This window comes from Equus przewalskii, chromosome 13 (genome assembly GCF_037783145.1).
Source record: "Equus przewalskii isolate Varuska chromosome 13, EquPr2, whole genome shotgun sequence".
Classification (NCBI taxonomy): domain Eukaryota; kingdom Metazoa; phylum Chordata; class Mammalia; order Perissodactyla; family Equidae; genus Equus; species Equus przewalskii.
The window spans coordinates 42,286,814-42,304,847 of NC_091843.1; the positions used below are offsets into that span (position 1 = coordinate 42,286,814).

Below are 18,034 nucleotides of genomic sequence, written 5' to 3' on the forward strand. Positions count from 1 at the left end.
ACCATTTTTAAGTGTACAGTTCAGTAGTAGTAAGAGTATTTACATTGCTGTGCACAGATCTCTAGAACTTTTTCATCTTGCAAAACTGAGACCTACTGGACGTTAATTGCCCTTCCTCTCTCTCCTCCCTGCCCTGCCTTTGGTAATTGGCTGTCTACTTTCTGTTTTTATGATCTTGACTATTTTAGATACTTCATACGAGTGGAATCGTATGGTATTTCTCCTTGTGTGACTGGCTTATTTTGCTTAGCATGATGTCCTTGAGCTTCATCTGTGTTACAGTGTGCAGCAGGATATCCTTCTTTTTTTTAAGGCTGCGTAATATTCCATTGTATGTATACACCACATTTTCCTTATCCATTCATCAGCATCTGTTGACAGACATTTGAGTTGCTTCCAGCTTTGGCTATTGTGAATAATGCTGTGATTAACATAGGTGTGCAAATAGCTTTTTGAGATCCTGCTTTGAATTATTTTGAATATATACCTAGAAGTGGGATTGTTGGATCATATGACAATTCTATTCTTAATTTTTTGAGGAAATTCCATAGTGTTTTTTATAGTGGATGCACCATTTTACATTCCTACCAATAGTGCACAAGCATTCCAATTTCCCCACATCTTTGCCAACATTTGTTATCTGTTCTTTTGACAGCACCCATCCTAATGGTTGTGAGGTGGTACCTCATTGTGGTTTTGAGTTGCATTTCCCTAATGGTTAGTAATGTTGAGCATGTTTCATATGCTTGCCGGCTATTTGTATCTCTTCGGAGAAATGGCTATTCAAATCCTTTGCCCACTTTATTAAAACAGGTTATTTGTTTTTTCATTGTTGAGTTGTAGAAGTTCCTTTTACACTCTGGCTATTAACCCTGTCTCAGATATATGATTTGCAAATATTTCCTCTCATTCCATAGGTTACCTTTTCACTCTGTTGTTTCCTTTGACACTCACAAGTTTTTAAGTTTGATGTAGTCCCATTTGTCTATTTTTGCTTTTGTTGATGGTGCTTTTGGTATCATAGCCAAGAAATTATTGCCAAATCCAATGTCCCAAAGGTTTTTTCTTAGTTTTATAGTTTTAGATCTTACATTTAGGTCATTAATCTATTTTTAGTTAATTCTTGTATATGGTATAAGGTATGGGTCCAGCTTCATTCTTTTCCATGTGACTATTCAGTTTTATCAAAATCATTGGTTGAAGAGACTATCCTTTCCCCATTGTGTAGTCTTAGCACTCTTGTGGAAAATCATTTGACCATATATGTAAGAGTTTATTTCTGGGCTGTGTAGTCTGTTCCATTGGTCTGTATATCTGTCTTTATGTCAGTACCACACTGTCTTGATTATCGTTGCTTTGTAGTATGTTTTGAAACCAGGAAGTGTGAGGCCTTCAACTCTGTTCTTTTTCAAGATTATTTTGGCTATTAGAAGTCCCTTGAGATTCCATGTGAATTTTTGGGTGATTTTTACCTACTTCTGCAAAAATGCCATTGGGATTTTGATAGAGATTGCATTGAATCTGTAGCTCACTTTGGTTAGTATGGACATTTTAATGATATTTGAATTTTCCTATCCATAGGCATAGGATGTCCTTCCATTTATTTGTATCTTTGATTTCTTTTAGCAATGTTTTGTATTTTCAGGGTACAAGTCTTTCACCTCCTTTGTTAGCTCATATTTAGTTTTTTAAGATTGCAAATAATGCTGTGATAAATATCTATCTCCATAAATATTTCATATATCTCTGACTGTTTCCTAGTTGTGGAGTTAATACATAAACAAACAAACACACAAAAAAACCACCAAAATCCAAGCATTTCAAGGCTATGGAAACACTTTGCCAACTTATTTTCCAGAAAAAATAAACCAATTTATATTCCCACCAGAAGAATTTGAAGGTGCATCTTATCACATGCTCATCAATATTGACTACTGTCATTTTGTAATCTTTGTCAATGTTTTAGTTGGAAAATGGCATCACATTGTCATTTCAATTAGTATTCTTTTGATTACTTGTGAAGCAGAACACTTTTTTTTCTATATTTATTGGCCAATGTTTTCTTATTTGAAAACTAATAATTACTTTTGCCCATTTAACTATAATAATGATAATAATACATTCATTCATTTTTTCGGCAAGTATTTATTAAGCACTACGATGTGCCAAGCACTGTTCTAACTGCTGAGGATACAGAAGTGCTCTTCATGGAATATAGGCTTCATGAGTAAGGAGAAGGACAATAAACAAAATAAAGAAGTAAACTAGTTAGGATGCCAGAGCATGATAAGAACTATGGAGAAAAATGAAGCAAGGACAGGTAAGGTTAGGACAGAGAGAGAACAGGATGCAATTTAAAATAGGGTGTCCAGGTAAGTATTTATTAAGCAGGTGACATTTGAGCAAAGACAAAGGAAATAAGGGAGTAAGACATGCAGATACCTGGGAAGAGCATTCCCAGGAAGAGGGAACATGCAGAAGCGTGTCTAGCAGTTCAAAGTGTTCAAAGAAGAGCACAGCCTGGGGAGCCTGAATGAAGAAAGCAATGGAGAGAGAGTGAGGAGGCAAAGTCAGAAAGCTAAAGGGTGGAGGCACATAGAATAGCGCCCTGTAAGTTGGGTGACCATATATAATTTATCATCCATATTGGGACACCAGAATGAAAGGTGGAGGGGTTAGTAATAATTTCACTAGGCTAATATATAGAAACTGTGACTGTCCTGGGAAAACTGGGACATGTGATCATCCCATTTATACACTATTATTAAGACTGGCTTTTTAAAAATCTGATTGAGATGGAAAGCTATTGGAAGGTTTTGAGCAGACAAGTGACATGATCTCATTTAGACAATTCAGACTGCTATGCTGAGAATAGACTGAAGGAAGGCAGGAGAAGAATTAAGGAGGAGGGATTGGTTAAGAAGCTAACAGAATCCAGTCAAGAAACTAAATTCTAGGTATGCTGAAATTATGGCCAAAGATTTATTGACACATTGGATATGGGGTATGAGAGAAGGAGCATTTGGAAAAATGGAGTCGCCACTGACTGAGGTAGGGAAGACTTCAGCAAGAGCAGATTTGGGGAGGAATCAAGAGCACATAGTAACTTTGGACATGTTAGGTTTGAGATGCTATTAGATATCCAAGTGAGGATATTGAGTAAGCAGTTGGTGAGTGAGCCTGGAGTTAAGCTCTCTATGTATTTGGTAGTTGTTAATGTAGAGATGGTATTTAAAAATCGTGACATTGGATTTTCCAAAAAAGGAAGAGGACCAAAGACTAAGTTCTGGGCACTCCAGTGGTGAGCATTGGAAGAGATGAGGAAGAAGCAGCAAAAGAGATTGTGAAGAAGCAGCCAACAAAGTACGAGGAAAACCAAGCAAATGTGGTATCCTAGGAAGCATTTCAAGGAAAGAGAAATCAGTTTGTCTGATGCCTTGAGAGAGCTGGTAATACGAGGACTATGAATTGACCATTGGATTAAAAAACATGCAGATCATTGAGGACCTTGAGAAAAACTGTTCTGGTGGAGAGGTGGGGGCTAAAGCTTAACTGTGGTGGGTTCAAGAGATAACTGGAAGAAGAAAATTAGAAGTAGCAAGTATAGAGTCATCTTTTGATGAGTTTTGCTATAAAGAGACAAGGTGAAATGGGGCAGTAGTCAAAGGCAGAAGTGGGGTCAAGAGAGAGCTTTTTCATCATTGTAGAAATAACAGCATATTTGCATGGTGAATGAGAAAGATCCAGCAGGAAGGGAAAAGAGTGAATGATGGGGCAGAGAGTCGGGAGAAATGCTGGAGCAATGTTCTTGAGTAGTAAGGGGGCAGGGGCACCAAGTGCATAAGGAGAGAGAGAGAGAGAGAGAGAAAGAGAGAGAGAGAGAAAGCCTGCGCTAGGTGCAGAGACCGTTTATCTCAAGTAACAGGAGAAAAGTCAGACCGTGTGGGTACAGATGCAGTTAGGTTGATGGATTACAGTGGTAAGAGTTTATGGAAGTTCTCGCCCATTACTTCTATTTTCTAGCTAGATATAAAGCGAAGGCATAGCTGAGGGCAGGCATGGGGAGGAGACGCTGGAGTTCTGAAGAGAGAGGTCACTGAGGGCAGAGAATGCACCAAATGGAGCATGACTGTCAGTCAGCAATAAAGTTCCTCTTGAAATGGCTGATGATTAATTTAAAGTGAAGCCAGGCAGCATGTTTGCATATTTTTTCCAGCTACATTTAGCTGTGCAGGTGCCGGTGGGAAGTAGGAAGGGGGTTGGATTTAACCAGCATTGCAGTTTGCCCCAAAGGGTAAGGTGGATTAAGAAAGGGTCAAGGAAGTTGATTATAATGATTAACTATGGAATTTAGCGAGATGAGAGAGAGAGAAAACATCTAAGTCTGCCAGGCATGGGCTAAATATGTGCATTATCTCATGTAATCCCCATAGCCACCCCATGAAACTGCTATTAGCCTCTTTTTACAAATTAAGAAGCTGAGGTTTGGGATGACTATAACTTGCTCCAGGCCACACAGCTGATAAGTGACAGAGCCAGCATCAAGCCCAGGAGCACTAGTCTCCAGAGGCTGTGCACTTAACCTTCCTGCTGTCTGGAGCATTAGCAGTATTTTCAGTCTGTTTCTGGGCTACCTGTCCTATTTCACTGATTTATCTTTCCTTGTGTTTTTAAATCTGTGAGGGAATATTTAACCTTACCACTCTTTTTTTTTTTTTTCAAAAATTTTGTAGCCAATCTTGCATACTTATTCTTTCGGATGTCTTTTAGAATTCTCTTTTAAGTTCCTAAAATATGTCATTGAAATACTAATTTTAATTACGTTATGGTAGTAAATTAATTTGGTAAGAATGGCAGGTTCACAGCATTCATTCTACTCATTCAGGAACGTGGCATGTCTCCATTTAAGTCTTAATTAAATGGAATAATTTTTTCACTTAGGTTTTATACATTTCTTATTAAGATTATTTCTCTGTATTTTATGTTTTTATGACTATTATGAATGGATCCTGTTTTTTTCCAGTGTATTTTCCAGGTGGTTATTTCTAATACATAAAAATTTGCTGATTTATGGACACTTCTTATATACCTCCACTTAAACTGAACCTCTTAAATGTAAGAATTTTCAGTTAATTCTCTTGGATTTTCAAAGTAGAATATCATTATATGCTCCTCATAATATTGATAATTTTGTCTATTTTCTAATAGTTTTACTTCTTATCTATAATATATACTATGGTTATAGTTATTAACATATGCCCAAAAATGTTGAAAATAAAAGGTGCTAAATCATGTATCCATATAGTTTCTGTTAATGGGATGCCTCTAGTATTTCACTCTAACATGCAGAGTAATATTGGCTGTCAGTCTGAGATTGATATTCATAAGCAAGCTCAGGAAGTTGCCTTGTGGAACTAATTTTAAAAGCAGTTTTTAAAAATCAGGAATATATCTTGAATTTAATCAAATACCACTTTGGCATGTGTTCATCTACTTTGTCTTTGAACTACGAAAGAGAGAATCATTTGTGTACTTGTTGCCTTTATATAAACAGATTTTTTAAAAAGTCATCTCTTACTACTACAAAATATAAAACACCTGTACAAACAGTAATAAAAGTTAATTATCAATCCTTATTTTTTATATTTTGAAAAAGCTTTAAGAGCATTTAATATTTAGGTATTTAAAAATTCAAATGTCAAGGTACGAAACATAATATTTTCACCAAGCTAGAGTTACAAAGTACTTTAATTAAAATGAATATTTATCAAATGCCTGTTACATGCAAGAAAGCACGATGCTAAGCTGCACTACGGAGGATAGAAAGATAAACAAGAGGAAGTCCCTGGCAACAAGACAAGAGGCAGATTGAGTGAGGGTAACAAGTACCACAAGAGCACAGAGGAGTCACAGTTACTGTTGGTGGGAAGGAAGTTCAAGGAGAGCTTCTAGAGAAGGAACATGACTCTCTCGCTCTCGGTGGGAGAGGCGGCCCAGTGCCCTGCGGGGGAGACGGAAAGACATTCCAGAAAGGTTGCGTCAACGGGGGAGAGAAAAGCACTGGGTGGCTAAAGCTGTGCACCTGCGTCCCCAGTGACAAAGCATAAACTATTCGAAGACATTCTAGTGGATTTTAAAGTAACAATCAAAAGGTAGGATCAGTGTGTCAGTGCTTCAGGTATAAAACGTGTAAGAAATATGGCAATATAGAGAAAAAATTCTGAGTCAACCGGGAAAGTTCAAGATAAGGATCTTAATATAAGGACAGTTTATCAAGATGTTATATCAAAGGTTCCTTTGAAAAATTTTTCCATAGTGAAAATCTGCATTTGGGGATAGTTATTTTTAGGAGATGATGCCACAAAGCAGCATCAAAAACTAGTGGCTGCCTATTCCTACGAGTGCACCGTGGCACTGGATACGTTAAAGGGTCAGTAGCTTGTCACCGTGCTGCTCTCAGAGAAGCCACTTTCAATGAAAGCATGCTGCCCCGAGTCTCCAGGAGTAACTTCTTGCTATGTTAACATCTCAGCATGCCTCAACCATGGCGAGATACAGAGCTGACATTTATTTTCTGAGCTTACAGGAACACATTATCCCATTAGTCTTTTATCTTTTATGCTGCTCATTCGTGGAACTGAGGTTCCACTGTTGCTGACTGCTGAAGAGAATGCAGCTGCATAGTGTGCTTAGAAGGTAAGTATTGATGGAAAGAACTGTTTTAAAAGCCTCTCCAGATTGTTGGTGTGGACAGCCTTTGTCCTGGGTGCTGACCCTTCTAGGCTGTGGGGCACAGAAGCCATCTCTACCAATCCAACTGGTTTGTGCAGTTTTCCTGATTCTCTGTTCACCAGCAAAATAACCAGTCCTAGGAAACAGAAGGCTTAGTCACATGCTCCAAGAGAGCACAACAACTGTGCATGATTCAATAGGCTGTGAGCTGTAGCTGTTGGAATTACAGCTAGGAACTGTCTTGGTTCCCCTCTTAAAGGCCAACATGCCATATGAGCCAGGCTACTTGATCTCTTGCTGCATTTCACTAGTAACACTATTAATAACTGCCATCAGTTCCTCTCAGAGGAGTACATAAAAGTTTCTGGATAGGAATGCTGCATATAATCATTTGGTTACGGCAGTAAATGAGCTCAATTCAAAAGCTACTGTGATTTTGAATGTGCTGGTTCACTTACACATACACACATGCACAGTTGCCACCTGATAGTTGTGTTAACATAGTGACATTCTTTTTCTTTGGATAGTATTTGTATGTTTAGAAATGTGTTAATCTTTATATGGATTTACCAATCCTTGACCAACACATTTTCAAAAAAATCTTGCAAACCCATTTCATCAAATTCCTTACTAAGGAGAATGCTCTAGAAATGGTTCATTTTTAAAATAAGGAGGCTATCTGGAAGAGTGGTCCAGAGTTTGCTATATGACAAGCATTTCTCAACAGCAAGGTCTGTTTTAGCGTTAATCGTTATAGTCAGTCCATTTCATCAGGAAAGGCTTTGGTTTCTTCAGAGGCTTATGTATCTGTTTTTCAGTTCACCAAATGGGGTGGAAATTTTATCAGAATGAAGTTATTAGAATCTTGGGATTTTCTTCTTTGTCCATGGAATCTTTTGTTTTTCCCCCAGATCTGAACCTGAAAATAAGATAGTGCTAAACAAAATTAAATATTCGGGATTCTCTTCCTCAAAATGCCAGACTGACACTGGAAAACACTTCTCCAGTTAATGAACAAGTAATTATTTTAACTCCAATAAGAACCTCATGAGTCTAGAACTAATATTTTCTGATTTTGAATATTTGGAGCCATTTTCTTTTTTTCTTTTTTTTTTTTTAAAGGAGGTACCCTCCCCCCCCCCCGCCCCCCACCTTTGGTGAGGAAGATTGGCAACAGGTATTACCTCAGGGCCAATCTTCCTCACCAAGAAAAAAAAATTTGGCCAAGATTGGCCCTGAGCTAGCATCTGTTGCCAATCTTCATCTTTTTTTTTTCTTTTTCCCCCCAAAGCCCCAGCACATAGCGCAACTCTCCTGGTTGTAGGTCATTCTAGTTCTGCTCTGTGGGATGCCTCCACAGCATGGCTTGATGAGTGTTGTGTAGGTCTGTGCCCAGGATCCAAATTGGCGAACCCCTAGCTGCCGAAGTGGAATGCACGAACTTAACCATGCGGCCATGGGGCTGCCTCCCTGGAGCCATCTTAGTTAAACATAAACAAAACCCAGAATTTATATTTTTTCACAGTTTCCCTGAGGAAGAGATAAGAGGGGTAAGCGTGAAGTTCCTGGCAAGTTAAAGTCGATACTGAAGTCATTCTGTCATTAGAAGAAAACAGTTTATCAAAAGTGGGCACCTTTGCTGTTCCTGTTCTGTCAGAGATCAGACTCCAGACTCCATTCACACATAGGCTTATCTTTATCATGGCCAGGCACTAAAAACATGTTATCTCATATAACCTCACAATAGCCATATGAATTACTCCACTAAAATAGATGGGAATACTGAGGTTTAGTGAAAATTAAGTAATTTGCCCAAATTTATACAATAGTTTTGGGGTTTAAAGTCCGGCAGTTTCACTTTAGAATCTAAACTCCTCCCACCATACAACTAATGTTTTAAATGTTTGCCAATCTGTGATATCATAGAAAGATATTTGTTTTGTCCCCAATCCTGGCACAGAACTCCTAACTCCTGTGTACTTTCCTGAGTGACAGGGGTAATAGGAGTGTCTTGTCTTTTATTCTAGTGAAGAGACTCTCAGCAGGGCCCCTATATAACTTCAGGATGGGGACTGGTGGCCAGAAAAGCCAAGCCTTGATTAGAAGCCTGGAACTTTCAGCCCCACCCCTAACCTCTGAAGACGGGAGAGGAGCTGGAGATCAAATTACTAATTTCTCAGGCCAGCCCCGGTTGCCTAGTGGTTAAGTTCAGCACTCTCTGCTTCAGTGGCCCAGGTTTGGATCCCAAGCATGGACCTACACCACATGGCTGTTAGCAGCCATGCTGTGGTGGTGGCTCGCATAAAAAAAGAAAGAAGAGGAAGATTGGCAACAGATGTTAGCTCAGGGTGATTCTTCCTCAGCAAAAAACAGAAAAAAATATATATAATGCCTATGTGATGAAACCTCCATAAAACCTCCTAAACACTGGGGTTCAAAGAGCTTCTGAATTGGGGAACACATCCCTGTGCCAGGATGCTTGTGCTCCCCAACTCCAGAGGGACAGAAGTGCCTACGTTCTGGACTTCTCTGAATCTCACCCTGTGTACATCTTTATCTGGCTGTTCATTTGTATCCTTCATAATAAATTTGTGATAGTAAGGAGAGTGTATTCCTGAGTACTGTGAGTCATTCTAGAAAATTACTGAACTCGAGGAAGGGGGTTGTGGAAACACCCAATTTTGTAGCCAAGTTGGACAGAAGAGTGGATAACCCGGGGACCTCTTACTTGACACTGGCATCTGAAGTGAGGGCAGTCTTGTGGGACTGAGCCCTTAAACCTGTGGAGTCTGATGTAGATTCCAGATAGTTAGTGTTAGAATTGAATTAAATTATGGGACACTCAGTTGGTGTTAGAATTAGTTGGTGTCAGGAGAAGAATATCCTCACACAAACTCATAGGCCAAAAAAATGATATTGAATTGTTTTATTTTATATTTCTTTATTAATGTAGATCATATTTTTTTATGTATACATCTGCCACTGAAACTGCTTGTTCATGTCCTTTGTCAGTTTCCTTACTATTGTTTGTCATTTTCCGACTGATTGCTAAGAGCTTCCTATATATTAGGTGTATTAGCCCTAAGTCTGTATCGTGTGTTGCAAATATTTTTCCTCTAGCTTGTTGACCTTTGTCTTTATTTATGGTTTCTTTTTGCTGTGCCAACAATTTCTTCTTTTTGTTTTTAGTGAGGGAGATTGGCTTTGAGCTAACATCTGTTGCCAATCTTCCTCTATTTTGTATGTGGGATGCCACCATAGCATGGCTTCACAAGTGGTATGTATGTCTGTGCCTGGGATCTGAACCCGCGAACCCCGGGCCTCCAAAGTGAATCATGTCAACTTAACCACTATGCCACTGGGCTGGCCCCAGTGATTTTACATTTTTAATCTTTCTGGGATTTATCTTAATGTATTTTGAAATAGGATTCAAGTTTTTGTATTTGTCCAAAAAGGTTAGCTGAATGTTCTAACAACTTTTACTGAATAATCTAAATTCTCCCCACTTATTTTGAATTGCTTCTTTTTATAATACACTGAACTCTCATATTTTCTTGGGTTTAATTCTGAACTCTCTTTATTCTATTGATTTCTATTCCTATAGCATTATCACACTGTTTTAATTACCACTGCCTAATAATATGCTTTATTATCCGATAGAGCTACTCTCCACTTCTTCAGAAACTTCCTAGCTATTCTTGCAGGTTTATTCTTTTTGAGGAATTTTGGTATTTTTTTTTAAGTTCCACTTACCCTTTCACTTTCTGCATCTGCTCTAAGGTCTCTGGTAGGGCCATTCCAAAACTTTCAGGGAAAAAAAGTGTGATGATTCCGTTCAGGACAGTCAGGCTGCCCATGAGGATGTAGGGCAGAACTCTGTTGTAAGCACCTGTAAGGCATGGAAACATCAGTTAGATATAGGGATTCTCCAGATGCTCTTGAGAAGCATTTTGTAAAGATGGCAAACAGTATTTGAAAGAAGTTTTAAATCTGAATATTTTCAGAAGGAAAAATATTCAAAAGATCACAGTTTCTTTTTGGCAGATGCCATTGCCTTTGGCAGATCATGTGTCTACTTGATTTTGCATTTTCCTAAGGTCTTTCATGTCAACTGGTATCCTCTAAGCTACTACATAATCACGTGTGACAGATGTTCCTTTGATAGAAATCTTGGCCTACTAAAGTTCTCCTCTTATGTGGAGGTAATTGGAGATGGGGGATGGGAGGATATCAAGGGGAAAGAGGTTGACTAGGATGTTTCAGGGACAGGTATTGGCTCTTTTGACTGGTGTGATCTTTGCTTTTGCCCAAATCAGTAGGCCGTAGTGGAAAGCTAGGTCCACAGAGCCATGAGACTCTTAAAAAATTCTAAGTAATATGTTCAATCCAATTTAAATCCATAAATGTCGGGCACCATAAAAGCACTGTGCCTAGCTTTGGTTTCTTTTTGCAGCATTTATATGTCTTGGTTTTATATGTGATTGGAAGAACACTCCACCTCTTCTTTATTTGATGTTACTCAGACAGTGTTACTGCACAAAACTGGGGTTCTCTTGCCCAATGTGCATTAAAAAAGCCAATTAATTACGGAATTAGCTTTTGGGAAAAGAAATCAGCTTTATTGTGCAAGATCTATCTGCAGGGAGACAGGGGGCATGTGCTCTTAGATTTCTCTCGCCAATTCAGGATTTGGTGCAAAATTTAAGAGGTTAGGGAGAAGAGGCTGGCACACAGAAATGCTGGTGGGGCAGGTTTTGATTGGTGAGCTTCAAGCATTTATGGTAAGGTTCTAAACATTTATGGTAAGGTAGGGAAGAAACTTTAACACTGGATCTTCCTGAATGATGGTTCCCTCACTTCTGATAAAGTCCAGCTTTTAAGTTCTGATCATGTCCCAGTCCTTTGCTTCCAGGGTGAGGAGAATCTTTGGTTCTGTTGTCATTTCAGGTCAAAATTTCTTCTACACATGCTCTGGCTATGTGACTTTGCAAATTTTCTGAAAGACAATTTCCTAATCCCTCTGTTGATAAGATGGGGTTAGTTGAACCAATCCTGGAGGGCCCATGGTTATAAATCCCCCCTTTTTGTTGTTCATTCCTAAATCTTGAGGGCTATAGGTGACAACTGCTTCAGCTTCTTCCTGCTGATAAGGGGTGACAGTTGTTCCCTCTCATTGAACCAGTCTCTTGGTAAGACAGGAATGCAGGTGGGCTCCCAAAGTTAAGCCTATAGTGTGTAAAGTAACCAGGTATTTAATAAGAAGCATTTCTAGAGAAACAAAAATAAAAACAAGGTTAATGATTGGAGCAAATTATAAACCAGTTCCTGAGCCCAGGGGGAAGCCAGTCAAAACGTTTCTAGATGTCAGCATCAAAGCATCTTTTTCAGCTTGAAATGTCTCTGATGATGTCATCAGGTGTTCAAGTATCTTTCTGAGTGGCTTACACAGCAATAGGCATGAATCACTCTTAAGTTTATAGCAAGTTGTTCAGCTTCAGTTTGCAGGGCTTCAGTAAAAAGGATGGTTTCAGTTCTCAATGATTCCAAATGAAAATGATGAAAAAACCCTGAAAATGTTAGTTTGGAGATTTGTAGCCAGATATTTCAGGAGACTAGAATTCAGGATCCAGTTCAGTTTACAGATATTAAAAAAAAAAAAACCCTCAAAGACGATTATCAGAACTAGAATCTAATATCCATGAATGTGTACTATAGTTTCTATTGAAACACAGTTTTTCTCTCTAAAGTTGCCTGCATTTTTACCAAAGATAGCCAAGCTAGGGCTCATTGGTTGGCAAAATAAATCTAGTTTCAATAAACTTGGCCCAATTATTTACATAAGTACAGCAAGAATAGCAATTGATCATATAGGCTCTTTTATATCTGATTTTCATTTAAAAATCTCAGACTGAACTGTAAAGGCCTTTCAAGGCAGGAAAACCAAGCCAAGGACTTGTCATCAGGCTCTGCTTGCAATACCTACAGATTTGGGTGAATTCCTCTCTTCTTTTGAGGTTCCCCAAAATATCCTGAGATTCTTTGTACCCACCAGGGGAAATGACCTTCTTTACTCACCTGGTAAGGTTAATGGGAACCTGTAAGCAAGGTACTAGGCCAATATTTCCAAGTGGCTTTATTCCATGAAGTCAATCTTTGTTCCTCAAAAGCCATCTGGTCATATCTGAGTCCATGCATGGCTGTCTCAAATATGACATTCCAGCCAAGGCCTTGGTAATATAACCAATGTTTCCAATTGTGTCCTGCTATAAGGAGATCAGATTCTTATTGAACTTATGCAAATAACAATATTGCCATGAAAAATAAGAATGTTCACTCATCAAGAGTTTCCAAATTCTGGAGGTATCAGGTAGGGAGAAAAAGGTAAATGTTTCAATTATGCTTACAAAGTTAGAATTTACCAAATTTCTATAAGTCATAGTTAGCTTAAAAGAAAAGGGAAAAAGGTTTCCTTAAATCTGAAAAAAGAGAACATTAAAAATCAGTAATATCTCAAATGAAAAGTCATAAAAATTATAATCATCCTCATCAATTAATTCAGTCCTGTGTAATCAGTTCTTGATCTTAATCTTCTGTTAGCAGCTTTATGAGGCCATCAGTTTCTCTGTTAAAGTTGTGTAATTTCTTACCCAGGTCAGTTTTATAATCTGAAAGTTTATCAGAAATCTGTATTCTAGAGTATGTGTCAAAGTCCTTTCCACAAATCTCTCTGAAGATAAGACATTTGTAAAAGCAGAGTAAAACAAAACAGTCTGTAAATGACAAAAGACTTAAAAATGGCAATTGACAAAGAAACTTGGTTATTTCTGTGACATACAACACTTTAAGATAATAACTAGAATTATGGCTGACAACCAGGACAGATCAGAATTTTAGGAATGTTATATAATTTTTAAAACACTCATATCGATAACATTTACTCACATAATATCATAGGTTCCTATGAAACAATGCTTTGTTATCCATTTAACCATGGTAACAATGAAAGATTTTCAGGCAAATGCAGAAAATTAAATAGGTATAAGAAAAACTTTAGTGCCTGTGATTAAAGTCCTGATAAAAAACGATACAGGAAATTAATTTTGATAAAACATAAAATCCCTACCCTTCTGGTAAACTACTCAAAGACAAATATCTTTCATAATCTCTTTATCAAGAGGTGACTAAAAGTTTAAGAAAATTATCCTTTTAAGAGAGAAAACCAGGACCTGGCTCTGTAGCAGAGTGGTTAAGTTCAGCATGCTCTGCTTTGGTGACCTGGGGTTCACAGGCTCAGATCTTGGGTATGGACCTATGCCACTCATCAGCCATGTTGTGGTGAGGACCCACATATAAAGTGGAGGAAGATTGGCATGGATGTTATCTCAGGGCTAATCTTCCTCAGTGAAAAAAAAAAAAGAAAGAGAGAAAACTAAATTTTAATTTTTGCACCAGCTTACTTTTATATTAAAACTCATGTACTTAATTAAATTCATTTTGATCTTAGCCAACTTGACCATGCATAAAACTCTTTCCTCAGGGTTTCTCTTCAACAAACCTTCTATAACTTTCTTTTTACATTCAGAACTTGTCCCATGCCTTCTTTCTTTCTTTAGGACAAATTTATCTTTCTTAACAAAACAAACAAAAATATTTCCATTCTTTATACCTTCTTTACTGAGAACTCACATCTTACTTTCCTTGAATACAAAGATGTTTTCCTTATTAATTTTAGTAGCTTTAATCCCATATATTAATTAGAATTCTTAACCCTTACAGACCTTTATTTTTACTGAAAACTAAGAAGTAAGCAATTATGAACTTTTACATTAGCCTTCTGTGGCTTGACAAGTTTATAAACACTTTTCATAATTTCTAGAAACATGCTACTTCATAGTACAATTTTTAATAAAACAAGACACATTTACTAATACAGCCAAACATCTTTTAGTTTCTCTATAATAAGAAGCCAAAAGTAGATAAACTTAGACATGTTTAGCAATAGTTTCAGTATTTTTGTCTTGTTTGAAAGTGGCCTAGATATTGAATGAATTTTTCATCATTTAATTTCACTTAGCAAAACTTCAGAGTTTCAAGTTACCAAAGAGATTTTGGAAGTTATTTTAAACATACATGCCATAACACAGAATTATTGTTAAAAAGTTCACCCAACACTTTTATCTTTTTCACATCTATTTAGTTTACTTGTTCCCAATAATTATTGTTCCCAATAATTATTTAGATTGCTTCCAAAACTTCATGAGACATTAGGCAAAATTAGCTATCACTGTTATTATTTTTGCTAACCAGTTTTGTAACAGAGATACCATCAGCTTATTTGACCAATAAATGTAGAATAAAAGCTGCATCATATCCACTGCTGATAATTCTAAGGACATGTTCATTTTAATCAAACCAACAATCTTAAATAAGCTTTCATGTATCAAAGATTAATTTATATCAGGTTAACTTGAAAGACATTTGGGTTAGTTTCTATTACATTTAGAAATAATTTATGTAAGTGTTTACTTTAAGCCAATTGAATAGTACTCTTTAGAAATTACACCATCTGAAGGTAAGATATCACACATATATAACAAACAAATAGGCACACATACACAGAGATTCCACAGCTATTGTTTAAAAATTACTGCAAGGAATCAGGTACAGTAACATAAGGGTCACTAGTTATGAAAGAATAATTGAATCCAAATTTTGTTTCAAGCTTTTTTACTAGTATTTGTGGAGAAGACACCCAAGATGCTAGATTTTGGGTGAAGTGCTCTTCTAGCTGTTTTTCTTTCCTTTTTCCCTTTTTCCCTTTTTCCCCCTTCAGTCTTATGAATTGGTAAAGAGCTAGATAGCTCCTGGAGAGTTTGCAAGCTTTTTGAGATAAGGGAAATGGGTGGAATCTGAACTACCTTTAGAGCTACATTTCCAGTCTTGCAAGGATTTTTTTTTTTTTTTTGAGGAGGATTAGCCCTGAGCTAACTGCTGCCAATTCTCCTCTTTTTGCTGAGGAAGACTGGCCCTGAGCTAACATCCATGCCCATCTTCCTCTACTTTTTTTTATATGTGGGATGCCTACCACAGCATGGCTTGCCAAGTGGTGCCATGTCCGCACCTGGGATCTGAACCAGTGAACCCTGGGCCACCGAAGCGGAACGTGCAAAGTTAACCACTGTGCCACTGGGCTGGCCCTGCCAGGATGTTTTTAGGGACAGTTGCTCTTAATTCCTCAGAAATTGGGTTGTAACTAAATTATATTATAGGTTGATCTACCTGTCCAACTACATCATCCCCTAATTTGCTTCTTTCTGCCTGGGTGCTTAATTTTATCTTTAATTTAGGGAAGAAGGCCAGGAAAAAAATTCCTATCAGACTCCGAATATCAGCTTCCAGTTTGGCCAAATTTCTGTTTGTAAGTTGCTAACTCCTTTCAAATATCCTTTAGGTTTCAGCCAGGATGAGCAGTAATTATACCTGGCAGTATTGAACAACTCTAGTAATATTTAACATAGCAGTTTTCCAGGAAATCTCTGAGTCTCATTAACTCTGGGAGGGGCTCATTTTGGGCCCTCTTTAGAAAGTAGATTATGGGATTTCTGTAAAGCAATGACCTAAAATAGGCTTTTCTTTTGGGTACCTTTTATAACTTAATTTTCTTTTAGCTTTTTGCAAAAAAAAAAAAAAAAGGGTTATTTGGGAATTTTGAAGTCTGCTTTTTGTTTTTTCTTTTTTTTGCTTGAGGAAGATTGTCCCTGAGTTAACATGTGTGCCAATCTTCTTCTGTTTTATATGTTGGACACAGCACAGCATGGCTTGATGAGTGGTGTGTAGGTCCATGCCCGGGATCCAAACTCACCAACCCTGGGTTGCTGAAACGGAGTGCACAAACTTAATCACGATGCCACTGGGCTGATCCTATGAAGTCTTTAATTTTAAGTGCACTTTTAAATAATCTTATCTAATAGAAACATTCCTTCTAATGACCAATGTAATTCCCCTGAGGCCGATGGCAGTTTGGCAGGATACTTAGCTGAGAAAGGGAATATAACCTGCATTTCTGTTTGACCAGCTCTGACCAAAAAAATGGGGTGCAACTGCATTTTTACCTCACCATATTTATGGGACCTCCAACCTGACAATTATTAAACCAAGCCCTCAGGACATGAAACAAGCTTTCTTGGTAAGATTCTGCAATTCTTTGTAAACATTTACAACTTCTGAAAACTTTAGGTTTTCAATAACTGTGCCAGAAGGTGGAGCACTTGACTCTTTAAAGATTTCTTTGTTTCTCAGTTCAAAAGCTCAAAAGGAGCCCAAAGTGGCTGCTGTAATTTCAAATTATCTTGAGTTATCTTGCCAGCTGTTTACAGTTATTTCCATTTTAGAGGACTCTTTCCAAGGTTGCCACAACAAGGTAATTTATAAAGAGAGTTTATTATAGTCACCAAGAAACTCAGTCCCCAAAGAGCCAATTTTAACAAATAAAACAGTCAAACATAGACAAACATGAACAGACACAGAAATCCAACACTCTGGGACCCTACCCTAGAGTTCAGAATTTTAACTCGATCCTTTGAGTGCCCAGTGACTGTAACCCTTTTATATTATTCCCTTTGAACCCACAATTCTAGCCTTGAGACTTTAACCCAGCAAAAATATCACCAGTGGGGAGCCTTAACCCATGAGCCTCATGAGATATTAGACAATTTTAGGCACAGGTGTGCTTTAACAAGGTCACTCACTCAAAAGATGTCTGCTCCTGGAGCTGTGTCTTCTCTCAAAAGGAAAAAGAGTGTCAAGGTGGCCTGGGGTACCATGGCAGGAAATGGGAATCCAATCAGCCAAGCCTCCAGACAAAAACTGTCTAGGCAGCCACTTGGGGTCAGTGAAAAGACACTGCACTCCACTGGGGGCTCCAGAGCCTCAGGCTGGTGGTCACAGGACCTTGTCCCTTTGTGGTTGCCAAAAACTATTACTGCACAAAATTGGGGTTCTCTTGCTTGATGAGCATAAAAAAGCCAATTAATTACGGCAACAGCTTTTGGGAAAATAAATCAACTTTATTCTGCAAAATCGATCTGCAGGGAGACAGGGGGCATGTGCCCTCAGATCTGTCTCCCTGATTTAGGATTTGGGGTGAAATTTAAGAGGTTAGGGAGAACAGGCTGGCGTGTGGGGACAGGTCCCTGGTGGGTTTGCTTGGTGGGTTTCAAGCATTTACAGTAAGGTTTTACATTTATGATGGGATTCTAAATATTTATGGTAAGGTGAGGAAGAAATTTTAATACCAGGTCTT

At 37.9% G+C, this 18,034-nt stretch overlaps 1 protein-coding gene across 3 annotated transcripts in view; it reads right to left on the reverse strand.

Moving 5' to 3' along the window:
* Positions 1–4,662: 4,662 nt before the first annotated feature.
* Positions 4,663–18,034, reverse strand: part of SLC22A4 (solute carrier family 22 member 4) — a 59,922-nt gene continuing 46,550 nt past the window's right edge. The window contains exons 9-10 of one of the 3 annotated variants that reach the window (XM_008538555.2): positions 10,486–10,621; positions 4,663–7,651 (exon numbers count right to left, since the gene is read on the reverse strand). In XM_008538555.2, the coding sequence (XP_008536777.1) occupies positions 7,576–7,651; positions 10,486–10,621 (212 nt within the window). In that variant the 3' untranslated portion in view covers positions 4,663–7,575. Of the gene's footprint in view, positions 7,652–10,484; positions 10,622–12,807; positions 12,996–18,034 lie in introns of those variants that run through there. The other 2 variants (XM_008538549.2, XM_070571105.1) reach the window with 2 other exon arrangements.